The sequence below is a fragment of the Wickerhamomyces ciferrii genome, contig 00002, assembly GCF_000313485.1.
Source record: "Wickerhamomyces ciferrii WGS project CAIF00000000 data, strain NRRL Y-1031 F-60-10, contig 00002, whole genome shotgun sequence".
Classification (NCBI taxonomy): domain Eukaryota; kingdom Fungi; phylum Ascomycota; class Saccharomycetes; order Phaffomycetales; family Wickerhamomycetaceae; genus Hansenula; species Hansenula ciferrii.
The window spans coordinates 45082-58318 of NW_011887738.1; the positions used below are offsets into that span (position 1 = coordinate 45082).

At 32.8% G+C, this 13237-nt stretch overlaps 7 protein-coding genes across 7 annotated transcripts; 2 read left to right on the plus strand and 5 right to left on the minus strand.

Annotated features, from left to right (window-relative positions):
- Nucleotides 1-86: 86 nt before the first annotated feature.
- Nucleotides 87-1307, minus strand: BN7_174 (BAR and SH3 domains-containing protein; the record flags this gene model as incomplete). Its single annotated transcript, XM_011279205.1, has 1 exon — nt 87-1307. The coding sequence occupies one exon, from the start codon at nt 1305-1307 to the stop codon at nt 87-89; it is 1221 nt and encodes a 406-aa protein (XP_011277507.1).
- A 403-nt stretch (nt 1308-1710) lies between these two features.
- On the minus strand, nt 1711-3108 carry BN7_175 (Glutamate-1-semialdehyde 2,1-aminomutase; the record flags this gene model as incomplete). Its single annotated transcript, XM_011279206.1, has 1 exon — nt 1711-3108. One exon carries the CDS (start codon nt 3106-3108, stop codon nt 1711-1713), a length of 1398 nt encoding a protein of 465 aa, XP_011277508.1.
- A 722-nt stretch (nt 3109-3830) lies between these two features.
- On the plus strand, nt 3831-5624 carry BN7_176 (J domain-containing protein; the record flags this gene model as incomplete). The annotated part of the gene is made up of 1 exon (XM_011279207.1): nt 3831-5624. The coding sequence occupies one exon, from the start codon at nt 3831-3833 to the stop codon at nt 5622-5624; it is 1794 nt and encodes a 597-aa protein (XP_011277509.1).
- A 201-nt stretch (nt 5625-5825) lies between these two features.
- APE3 (aminopeptidase Y) lies at nt 5826-7370 on the minus strand (the record flags this gene model as incomplete). Its single annotated transcript, XM_011279208.1, has 1 exon — nt 5826-7370. The coding sequence occupies one exon, from the start codon at nt 7368-7370 to the stop codon at nt 5826-5828; it is 1545 nt and encodes a 514-aa protein (XP_011277510.1).
- A 536-nt stretch (nt 7371-7906) lies between these two features.
- Nucleotides 7907-8320, minus strand: SHG1 (Shg1p; the record flags this gene model as incomplete). The annotated part of the gene is made up of 1 exon (XM_011279209.1): nt 7907-8320. One exon carries the CDS (start codon nt 8318-8320, stop codon nt 7907-7909), a length of 414 nt encoding a protein of 137 aa, XP_011277511.1.
- Nucleotides 8321-8673: 353 nt separating this feature from the next.
- Nucleotides 8674-10890, plus strand: BN7_179 (cullin family protein; the record flags this gene model as incomplete). Its single annotated transcript, XM_011279210.1, has 1 exon — nt 8674-10890. The coding sequence occupies one exon, from the start codon at nt 8674-8676 to the stop codon at nt 10888-10890; it is 2217 nt and encodes a 738-aa protein (XP_011277512.1).
- Nucleotides 10891-11042: 152 nt separating this feature from the next.
- RGD1 (GTPase-activating protein RGD1) lies at nt 11043-13022 on the minus strand (the record flags this gene model as incomplete). Its single annotated transcript, XM_011279211.1, has 1 exon — nt 11043-13022. The coding sequence occupies one exon, from the start codon at nt 13020-13022 to the stop codon at nt 11043-11045; it is 1980 nt and encodes a 659-aa protein (XP_011277513.1).
- Nucleotides 13023-13237: the final 215 nt, after the last annotated feature.

Here is a 13237-nt window from a genome sequence, read left to right on the forward strand (position 1 = left end):
ATTATGATAATTAATGATTCCATGTTAGAATACCCAACAGTGTAGCACAAACAATATCACGCTAGTTAATATATAAGAGCTTGTAGTTACCCTTTTATTGATGTGACATAATTACTAGGAAGAAGACCGACAGCCCCATCGTCTAATTCACCTTTCCACCAAACACCAAGGCTTTTATCAATCACCTTAATACGTTCTCCTTTAGCAAAACTTAAGTCACCTTCTTGTTGAGCTTGATATGCATAGCGTGCAATGCAATACGTATCATCGAGGCTTTCATTCAGATCCAGAGAATAAGCCGGTGGTGATTGTAAAGGTTCAGGTTGCAAATCATCTAGTTTCTTATGATCATCGAACTTGTACAACAATGGTGATCTTAATAATGATAAGTTTTCAATGATATCTTTAGCAGATTTTTGGCGTGAATAAAATTCTGCTGAAATAACATTATTAAACTCTTCTGGTGTAGTATCTTTAACTTTAGTTTTGGCCTCGGTATTCTTTAGCTTATCAAGTTGCTGGAAAACACGGTAATTGATTGAAAGTTGAAGATAATAAAAAATAACATGTAATGGTCTTATCAATTCATACGCCAATTTCAAAAATGTTGAAAGTTCCTTTTTTAATAGTTCATTAATCTGCTCAAATTTGAGTTTTGATACCTCGTGATTCTTTTCATACCTTATCAAATTTTGCTGCTGTTTCAATGTCAACAAAGTTTTATCTTTAGAGTTTAAAGATTGAAAGTCATTTAGATATTTATTTGCATCCAAAAAAGCAAATTCTCTCTCTTTCAGGCATTTCTTGATGCTCTTTGTCAAAGAGATTAGCCTTGTCAATGGGATAACAACATTATCAGTGATTATTGTTAAATCAGGTTCAATAAGATTGGAAATATTCACGCTTTGTTCAACAAAGTTACTTGTTTTGCTAAATATCCCTTCTTCATCAGATCTAGATTTCACATTTGAAGTTCCATAACCACTCTGATCAAATTGTGGATCGAATAATTTTAAAAGAGCCTCCCCTGTACATGTAGAATGATTCAAAAATGATTTGATATGGGATATGTACCTTAAAACCTCCGTCTCTAGCAACTTTACTCTATCAGTCAATGAAATGAATTCACCATTTAACTTTTCGTATGTTTCATCTAAAGGGAGCTGTGCACCACAATTTACCTTTTGCTTGAAGATTTGAGGAGCTCTGACCATAGTTCTTTTGAAGTTGATCCAATCGGTGTCATTTCTCATTTCATGAACAAAACATGTTGGCTTGCCATCCTGATCTTGATTATCTTCAAGCATAGTGAATGAGATCTTGCATTAATCAGTCAGTCGCAGATATATTGCAAGTTCACCATTTTAACTGTCGTGTTATTTGTTTGAAACGCATTTTGTGTTTTTTAACGGCCAGGACTTTGAAATTGAAGAAAAGTGACACAAAAACGATATAAATTTTAAGTACTAACTTCTAAGATCTTTTTTTTGTTTTTCTTTGGTGGTTTCCCTGGTAACGGCACCACGGAATTTGGTATAAAATTTAAATACTTCTTGGATGGCTCCTTCTTACAATATAATAATGAAAAACAAATTATACGTATATATATATATATGATATTAAATAATTATTAAATATGAATGAATACCAGATTCAACTCAAACTAGAAAAAATCTCAAGTACTATAATAGATCAAAAATAAGAACATGCTTAGTAAATTGAATCCAAATGGTCACAGGTCTTTTTAACAGCAGCAACAATTTCATCAGCTTCTTCTTTGGTTAATGAGAAAGCTGGAGAGAATAAAGCATGATCACCAACTTTACTATCAACTGTACCACCAGCACATAAAGCGAAAACACCATTTTCATATAATTTAGCAGCAAATTGTGGAGCAAATTTAACATCAGCTGGGAAAGGTTCTTTAGTTGCTTTATCTTTGACAAATTCAATGGCCCAGAAACCACCAACACCACGAACGTTACCAACGTGTTTGTTATCTTTTAATACTTCTGCAAATTGAGCTCCCAAGTAGTTACCAGTTTTTCTAATGTTGTCAATTAAACCATCTCTAATAACCTTCTTTTGAACAGCTAAGGCAACTTGAGAATTGAAAGAATGTTGATGATAAGTTTGAGCACCTGCAATTGGAGCATTGTTGTCTCTAAATAATTTCATAACTTGTGGTGAAATTAAAATACCTGCAACGGTAACATAACCAGCACCTAATGTTTTACCAATGGTTTGAATATCTGGACCTGGACCTTCTAAGAATTGTTCCCAAGCATGAACAGTACCAGATCTACCCATACCACACATAACTTCATCTAAAACGAATAAAGCACCATGTTTGTGACAAATGTCACGAGCACCATCTAAATAACCTGGAATTGGTGGGTTACAACCAAAAGTTGAACCTGTAACAGTTTCAGCAATGAAAGCACCAATAGTTTCTGGGCCTTCTTTTTGAAATGATTCTTCTAATTCAGCTAATAAACGATCTTTATATTGTTCTGTAGTTTCACCTTTCTTTTGGTGTCTATATGGGTAACAAGCTGATGTTTTTGGACAGATTTCCCTTGGGATTAAGATATCTTCAAATTCACGAACTCTTGCATTATCAGCAATAGACATTGCACCAATTGTGAAACCATGATATGATTGATGTCTTGATAGAAACTTAACTCTTTTAGTATCACCATTAGTAAGATGGTATTTTCTAATGATTTTCAAAGTGTTTTCAATAGATTCTGAACCTGAACCAGTGATTAATGCAGATTCAAAAGCACCTTCTGGAGAAATATCAATTAAATATTGAGCTAAAGCTTCGGATTGTTTGTTTGCCATTAAAATTGGGAAATTGTAAACCACATCATCAGCGGCATCTTTCATAGCTTGTCTAATTTCTTCATCACCATGACCAATTGAAGAAACGGCGGCACCTGAACAACCATCAAGAATGGTTCTTTGCTCACCAGTATTTGGATCAACAACATCAATGTGTTGACCTTTACCGCCAGCAACTAATGGTAATGCTTTGAAATGGGTTTGGTAGATAGCTTTTTGTTGTGGAGCTAAAACTTGTTGTTGTTGTGATCCAGTAGTCATTTTTGAACTTTGTATAAATTATAATCTTTTGAAGATGATGATCTAATGAACTATATTCAATTATACTTTTATAAAGGAATTATGTATGGCTTTATATATGTTGATGTTATATTAATGATAAGGATCAATGATAATCTCAAATATATTTCATTATAGTAAATAATCAAGCTTCACGGAGCTCTGTTTCCTATTTTAGGCAACATAATCATTAGTTTACTATGAAATAACTTTAAGCGCTTTCCAAATCTGAATTCTAGTGGATCTATCATTTACATAATCTAATAGTTTTAATTGATAAGGAAAGTGTGAGATGTACCCTTGATAGTAATCAGCTTCTTATAGCGATCGACCCCAAGTTTACCGATTTTTTATCAAAAACCCGCTCGCAATCGATTGCAGCATAACGTTCAATGCTGCTCTTACCGGATTTTATTCAAGATTTCAAGTCTCGCTGTTCTACTCCATAACTGGTCAGGAAATTTAAGAAAAAATCGCGTATGATTGCATAAGTTCTGACATAATATTCAAAGACGTTGGATTTCGCGATTCGCGAATCAAATTTATAATTTTCGCGTTTGTTGGTGGGCACACTGTTTGGTGTTAATTGTTTTTTTGACACATCATCTCTTTATTAAACTTTTGGAAACTTCGAAAATATTTATAAAATCATAGATTACAACGGCTTAGTTAAATCAAGGTCTTTAATCATTCACTTGTGTCAAATGAAACCAAGTATCTTGCTTATATCGTTGCTTTCGAGTATAGTTTTTGCATCTTCAAATGATTTCAATACCAAACTATCAAATATAGATCTAAAGTTTCAACAAAGTGGTCCTTCATTAGAACTTTTAGATAATTATGATGTACTCATAAAAGAAATAAATATATCTGAGGATACTAAAAAGGGTGCTGACAAGGAATCCCAGACAATACTGGGTAAGATTTATTATAAGAAAGCTCTTGTTGAATTGAGTTTGGGGAAAGATTTAAATTCTATTGAGAATTTAATCAAATCATTAGAATTAAATCCTTCAAATCCAGTTGTTAAAAAAAATCTATTGGAATTGTGTGTTAAATATGGTCTCAAGGATAGATTATACTCTTTGAAATCTTTATTTGCTGATCAAGATGAAAGTTATTTGGATGCTTTAAATTCAGTTAATACAGTTGATACTTTAGTATCAACAGGTAATTTGACAGATTTGAATGAAGCTATCAATATATCACCATTAGACTCTTCACTACGATCAAAAAGAATTGAACTAACCACTCAAGATATTCAAAAAACTGGTGATTATTTGAAATTCTTAGATTTAGTTGATGATATGACAAGTCTTATAAAAACCAATCCTGTTAATAATTTGAATTACATTAATGAATTATCAGAAATTCATCTTTTTGGCCTTGTTGAAGCTCAACATGCATTGAATCATAACAAAAAATGTCTTCATTATGATTTCGATAATTCAGAATGTAAAAGGAATTCAAAATTTATCAATAAATATGGAACATTATTACAGAATTTATCAAACTTTCATAAATATTTTACATATTTGGATGAAAAGGAAGAAAATGAAGAAACTTTTGATCTTTCTGATGATGGTATCAAACAAGGTGTTAATTTGTTATTAAATCCTTCAGAATTTTATAAGATTAGAAGAGAGAATGATAATTTCAAAACCAATAATGATTATTTATTACATAGATCAAAAGAATTTAACAAACGTTATGGGATCAAATATAACCATTTGGAATTAACAGTCTTAAAAACATTAATTTATAATGCATTCATCAATAATGATCACAGAGGATTGAAAACATTAATTAAACAATTAGATAACATAGTTCCAAATGCATCAGAAACTTTTTTACCATTAGTTTTAATTAAAGTTGACAATTTTATCAAGAATAATCAATTTCAACAAGCAACACAATTAATTCAAGCTTTAAATTCAAATTGTAAACATTCACATCATTATCAATCAAGAGCTTCAAAAATAAATGCACATAATCAACAACAACAACGTCAACAACGTCAATATCAACAACAACAGCAACAACAACAACGTCAACAATATTTCCAACAACAACAACAACCAAAAAAACCTAAAAATGATTATTATAAACTGTTGAATATTTCAAAAGATGCAGATCAACCAACAATTAGAAAAGCATATAGAGAAATGACAAAACAATATCATCCTGATAAATATAAAGGTGATTTACCACAAGAAGAAATTGATGCTAAAATGGCACAAATTAATAGTGCTTATGAAGTTCTTTCAGATCCTGAATTAAGAGAAAGGTATGATAGAGGTGATGATCCAAATGATCATGAATCTGGTGGAGGTGGTGGTGGTAGTCCATTTAGACGTGGAAATGCACATAATCCATTTGGTAATGGTCATAATTTTATGAATTTTGGAGGATTCGGTCAAGGTGGTGGTTTTAAATTTAAAACTGGAGGGGCCAAATTTAAAGATAATAGAGGAAAGAAAAGAAGAAGTGGGTTTTAATAAGTAATATATTTGTATATAAAACAATGGAAAACATCGCAAAAGTAAATAAGTAACCATTGCGTAGATTGGATCTATGTATAAATTTTATCGCATACAGTGAAGTTTATAAATAATCATTGTGTACTGATATAATTGGCTTATACAGTATACAAGTCATGTATGGTATTATCTTTGATTAATCTATTGTAATTATATGATCTAAAGGAATAAATGTGAACCTTTGTATTCAAATGGTTCATGGCCTAGACTGCTTTCAGAAGTAACAGCAAAAGTTTCTCTAGATGGAAAGTTTGAAAGATCTTTAGCATATACTGCAACACTGTGAGCAATCAATTTGGTATTGGTCAAGAATGCATCCCAGTTCAAGTTAGTTAAATCATCACATAACAAATGGTAACATTGATCTAAAACTTTACCATTTTGTGAGTTTTTACCTTCTGCACCAGCAGCAATGCCACCACCTGGAATACCATTTTCGATAAATCCAACATAATCTGAGCGACCATCAAATGGAATTAAAGTCCAATTCTTACCATGTTCTTCATACCAGTCAATATACAAATTCTTAATTTCTTCAGAACCTTTTGGATTAACAGCATTTGAACCATTATAAACTTGGTATTCAAAGTTTGGTGAAGCCATCATATCGTAATCCATGAATAATCTAATTTTTTGATTTTCTTCTGCTGATAAGGTTTGAGTATAATAATTTGAACCTAATAAACCTTCTTCTTCAGCAGCCCACCAAGCAAAACGAACAGCATTATTAATTTTAAATTTGGTCAATTGTTTGGCAACAGCTAAAAGAGAGATGGTACCACTACCGTCATCATTAATACCTGGACCTGCTTCAACGGAGTCACTGTGAGCACCTAAAGCAACAACATTTTCATGATCACCTTCAATAGTTTCTGCAATGACATTTTTAGTTTTAATTAAACCAACATAAGCATCAATTATAACATCAACTGGGACCTTTTCACCTGCTGCAACTAATTCTAACAAAGCTAAGGCAAAATTACGTTGGATACCTAATGTACCAATGGTATGATTAGTTGGTTCACCTAAAGTACCAGAAATTAATGATTCACCATCAGTATGGTCATATATTAAGACAGCTTTGGCACCTAATTCACCAGCGATATTTGATTTATCACCAAAAGGACAGACACCTCTTTGAACTAAAACGACTTGATTTTTACTTGGGTCTAAACCTTCATAATCTTCTTTAGCACAACCATTATTTTTTGCAGCGACTAATTCACCACCAGCGACATGAGCAGCTGGAGTTAATTGGAATGGTTTAACTTGTTCAACTTTGGTGTCATTGACAGATAATGAATAGCTGAAAACTTTACCATCTAAAGCTTTGAATTCTTGAGTAGTGAATGTGAAATAGTTTGATAATTCTTTAAGTTCTTTGATAATGTAACCAATTGTTTTCCAATGACCAGGAGAACCGATAACCCTTGTTGGATGACCATAATTCTTAACAGAGGAAGTGGCAATGTTATAAAGTTCAATAGCACTTTCATTCAAAGCATCTAAAGTGATCAAATCTTGTAATTTTTCAGTTTCAATTAATGGCAACTCGTTGTAAGGAGTGTTATCATTTGATAAAGCGCCTTCATTAGCATTCGGACTTTTCAGAGAGAAAATCTCTTGAGAATTTGGGATGTTCACTGGCAACAGATAAGCTGAAGCAGCCGTAATTGAAAGTAGTGTAGTCAATGTGAGCTTCATATTGATATTGTAACGAGTGACTTTGTCTATGAAACTTGTTTGTACTGATAATTGTGTCTTTTAGAAGATGAATGGTAAAAGTTCAAAATCTCAGAATCTCAAGCTTTCTTATCGTTTTTGTGGATATTCGCTCATCAAAGCCAAAAAACAGAGAATGGTGTGGCTCAACCGGAACTTGCTGAACTGAGGGCTGGTGATGAACTCATTTAAGACCATTGATTTATGAGCTACAAAGTACAACCACTAGACTTCTAAAGTGTTTATATTTTGAGAAGAATACCTATAGATGTTCAGTAGACCTGCTGATTGTACCATCCATGCTCTGATGTTTGTACGAAACAATTATTCAACCACCAAATAAGCAGTTAAAAATGCAAGTCTTAATTCCCTTTGGACGTTTTGACACAACGATACGATTGATATCAATAATATAGCATTGTTGAGTACCGATATAATATAACTCCATTTGAACATGCTAGCCTTATATGTAAAATCCCATGTCTTAGGTAATATGCATAATACTAGTTTATCATGACTTATGCTTCTTTCAACTCTTTCAGCACGTTTCTAATTTCTTCCTTTAATTCATCTGAACCTATAGTGCTTTGTTTGACTTCTTCATCGAATATATCATAGACGTTCTTAACATCACCAAGATCCAAATCCTTGTCATTAGCACTCGGTATAACACCAGCATTATTAGAGATACTACCGTTTTGAACTTGGCGACTAATAGTACCTTCAATAAGAGCAGCAAGTTGACCTTTGTTCTTTAATAGTAGTTCAGGATTCTTGCGCACTATACGGTCCACAATAGCCTTGATGGTGGCCAATAGTTCATCGTGTGCTTCTGTTGTTTTGAAGTGCTCAAGTATTGCACTTCTTTTCTCATCAAAATAACCCTTTCTCTTGTACGAGATACTCAAACTTTTCGCATCATTAGTGGACATTTTGAAGGTATCTTAAACAACAAAGATTATCACCAGTAGCAACAATTTGCACTTTTTCTGTGTTTTTGTTTGGAAAGAAGCAATTATTGTTTATATTTGAAAGTTGACGTAAATTTTATTATAGCAAAATAGGTTCGCGACTGCTTTCGCGATGCTTAACCCATAACTTTATACCCAAATTTTATGACTATAGAGTATTTACAGTACACATTTAACTTCCTTTAAATCTTCAACATTCTACCTGATCCTAAACTATTCGTTGTCTAAATTTTTATCTGAAGTGATTATCATTTGTATTGGGAAAACTAAACTGGCTCTCATATATAAATTCATTGAGTGAAACAAGAGTTATCATGTCAGCTAGTATCTCAAGACAGACTAAAATATCATCTAGACCCAAATCTATTAGTTCCCCTTATTTGAATTCTGTTTATGAACAATTAAATGGTCAAATTGACTTAATTTTAAGAGATCCAACGCCAACAGCTCCCGTTACCATCAGCTATCAAAGATTGTTCAGATATGTGGAGTTTTTGTGCCGTGATAAACAACAATCAAAATTAACGGTTAATCTATATGACAAATTTGATGCATTCTTGAACAATATTGTGGATGTTTTACAAGAGCACGGGCTGTCCTTAGATGAAATAGAGCTGCTACAGAAGTTTGTGGAACTTTCTCATGTTGTTGATATAAAAGTCACAGCTCTTGAGAAGATACATCTGTATTTAGATAGAACATACTTATTGAACCATCCAACAAAACCAAGTTTCACAAAGTTTGCAATGTTGACATATCTGAATAAAATTCATGAAAAGAATGATCTGGCTGAAATAATAGAGAATGCCTTTTCGTTAACATTGAACAATTTTAGAGATACTGGTGATCAATCACTGGTTCCTTTGCTCATAAAATCATTTAAAATTTATCATAAATTGTTAGAATCTAAACACCCAGAAGGATTTGAATCTTTTGTCCTACAATCATTGAAAGACTACTATAATAATACTCATGTCTTTTTACTAGAAAGTGAAAAAGACCAATCTGTCATTTTTGAAATGATGTACAAGCTATTAAACCAAGAGATTTCATTTTGGGAAAAAGGTTCAGACTCTATAAGCTTCAAGAATAAAGTGAAATATAATCTAACATATTGTTTAATCTTCAATAATTTTGAGCAAGATGCTATCAAATTTATAAAACCATTATTTGTTACCAAGAAATTTTCCCAGATCGCCATACTTTTCAAGTTTATACAGAATGCACCTTCAACAGATGATGGTGAAGGGAAAGATATGAAGACATTTTCCAATATCTGGTACTCGTATGTTTATGATTATATACTGTCACTAGCAAAAACTATGACTCCAGATATAGTCGAAAGGCTAATAAAGTCAAAGAAGCATCTTGCAGTTATATTATCTACTTATATGGATAATAATTATAGAGTTGAAGTAAGGCTAAGAGATGCTTTTAGTGCATCGCTACATGATGTAGGGAAGGATTCGGAAAACTTGAACGGGTACATTCTAAAATACATCGATGGTTTGTTCAAAAGTGCTAATCCAAAAGACCATGATCATAATTCAATCTTACTTCGAGATGTTCATCTAATTTTTAAGTCAATCAAAGCAAAAACGGTTTTCATAAGGGCATACCAAAGAGATTTATCTAAAAGGTTGATTAATGAGACTACAAAAGATATTGAGCTAGAGAAAGAGTTTATCAAATTATTAGAACAAGAAGTTGGTAGAGATGAATGTGATCAGCTAAGAACAATGATTGAAGATGTAGAGTTCAACGAAGAACTCGTGGATAGGTTCAGAAGACAATTACCATCAGCTGAACGCTCTGCATTTGGGTTCTTTGAACCATTGGTCTTATCATCAAAGGTATGGCCTCCAGCTAAATCCAAAATAAATATTCCGGATGATCTTAAATCATACATGACCAAATTCCAACAGTTTTATTTAAAAAGAAATACAAAGAAAACATTAACTTGGTCACAAGCTTTAAGTCATATGACAGTCTCAGCTCGTTTCAAAAAAGGTACAAAAGAGTTACATTTGGGTGGTTATCAAGGGATTGTACTGCTGCTTTTCAATGATTATGATGAATTGACTTTTGAAGAAATAAAAACTCTGACTAACTTGGACTCAAAAAACCTATCAGGTGTACTGCATTCTTTGACAAATGGAAGATATAAAATTTTGGTGAAGGCAGCCAGTGGGAAATATTTGATGAATGAGAACTTTGAAGATCGCAGAAAAGCGATAAAAGTTAGAAATGTTCCAATGAAACTGAAAAGTGGTGAAGATGATGAGGATGAAGATCTTTTAGCTGAGCGTGAAACCATGTTCAAATCAGATATTGATGAGTTTATGAAAGCTTTCATTGTTAGAACGATGAAATCACAAAAAGAGTTGACACATAATGAATTGGTTGCTAAAATCCACGAGGAGTTTTCTTGTACCTTGGCCGACATCAAGAAGAATATTGATGCTTTAATTCATTTTGAATTTATAACGAGAGTTGATTCATCTGACCTGTACAAGTATATTCCAGGTTAGGGTGCCTTTTAGCTATAGTTATAAATCAGCTACATTATTGTACATCTATCTATAGTTTTACAATTATAAATTATCTTAATACACAGTTATTTATATCAGATCAGTAAATCGCACATATTCAATCGTTCATAGTCATTTTTTCCATTAGTAAATTATTCAGCTTCAAATATATCATTGACATGATGAATTAATTCTTCAACTAATTTACCTTGATAGCTCATGTCACTTGCATTAAAATCATCTTTTGGAAATAAGTTTGGACCCCATATGATACCCAAATTTCTTGAGTTCATTAAGTTAATCTCTTGTTTAGCGACAACTTTACTCAAATGGAAAATTAAGCTTCTTAATGTCCAATAAGACCCATCTGGTAAGTCATACACAACTTGATGAACTCTCTTCAATCTAAGTTCTGGTTCTGGTATCTTAATATACTCTAGGAATTTTTTGCTTGCTTCGTTTGTCAAAAGAGCTTCAGGTAATGAACTAAAATATAGCTTCAATAACGAAGCAACGGCATAAACATCACTGTCTGAAATCGAGTTAGGATTTGGCAAAATCAATTTGATGTTGCTTGGATCTTTGTCTATCAAGTCCTTAAATGCATGAACCGTTGATACATTACCACTTGTTCTATAAATTCCTTCTTTTTCTAAACCATATCTATCAATAACATAAATACATTGACGAACAACGGATGGAACCATTTCACCTTCAAATTCAATCAAGTCTGATATTGGGGTTCCAAAAGTTTTGAAATTTGAAGATGTTCCTGGAGGTAATGGCACATTATCATTATTAATAACAGAAATTGGTCTTGGCCCACTCACCATAGAGCTCTTGAATGACTGAGTGTCATCTAGGTATGGTGAAGATGCTGCACTTGTTGTGTTTTTCATCTCAAAACTTGGTTGTCTAAAGGTATTATTTGAAGAGCCTAAGCTTGGACTTGCAGCGGCACCAGATAATGGCTCATTATTTGATTTAGGGGCTGTTGGTAATGAATTTTTATTCCCACTATTGACTTGGTTAAAGCTTCTAACCTTTATTGAACCACTACTAGCAGATGGTGTGATTGAAGGATGCGGTCTATACTCAACAGGAATTAATTGTTTGTTTGGTGCAGTGCCTGTAGATCTTAAAATATAATTGTATAAATCACGTTCATTGTTAATTGATGCTGCTATGCTCTTGATTGATTGTATATCTTTTCCAGAAATTGGACTCACACTTAGCCCTTGGCTCAATATATTTTCCTCGACCTTAGATGCATATTTTTGTAGTTGAACACTCATAGCTATGTCGATTTCAATAATCATATTCTTCAAATTTTTGGCAGTTGATGGTCTGAATGTGTTCAGAAATACACTTCTTAGACCAGTTGATGTAGCAACCTTTTGTCTATAATCTGCATCTGCGCCCTCGATTTTTCTCTGAAGGATCTCTTCTTGCTCAGTTGTAGTCTTTGAGCCTTTCAATGTGAATGTTTTTTTTGTAGGGTCAGTTGTTTTCAATCTTTCTAATTCTAAGCAAAATCCATCATATTTGTTCTTAGCTTTTTCTGCAGCTGTAATTGCATCAATCACTTCTTTTTCTTTTCTTCTGAAATTTTCTTTGGTTAGCTTTCTAGACTTGGAAATAGTGGATCCTAATGATGATAACTCTTCGTTCATATTGTGTAGACTTTTACTAAAATTAGACCCATGTTGAGCGATTCTATCATCCAATTTCACAATTTTATCAAAATTAATGACAAATGAATCACTTTTCAATGTAGATGTTGCTTTCAATGCTTCTTGTGTGGTTTTAGAGATCTTTTTCAAATGTTCAAAGTGATCCTCCTCTAATAAGGCCTTCTTTCTTATATATTTAGAAAATTCTTCACAAGTCAGAACACTTTTTTTCAATCTTCCAAGTAAAGCGTCAATAGCACCATCAGAGCCCAAAATTTTAATTATTTTATCTTCGTCAAGTAACTCTGGGGATGAAGCTGGCTGGATTTTTTGATCACTGTTTGGTGTAATTGATTGGGTATTAATATCCTGGACTGAGCTTTGATCCACACTGATCGGTTGGCTGACTTCAGAGGACTGTGACGCTATCCTAGACTTTGATTCCGGGGTAAGTGACATTATGGCTGCTTAGATAAACTAATATTCTCAGAAAGTAAACACTTGACTGTTGATATATATTTACTTTTGTTATGGATTACGTCGTACAAATCAACACAAATAAATTCTTGAGCGCGATCAGATCTGAAAAGCGCGCACATTCCAGCCTTATAAATCGTAATTCCGACTTCAAACCGTCTAGACTGCCATATCGGGAAACAAGTGGTTTCTAATAT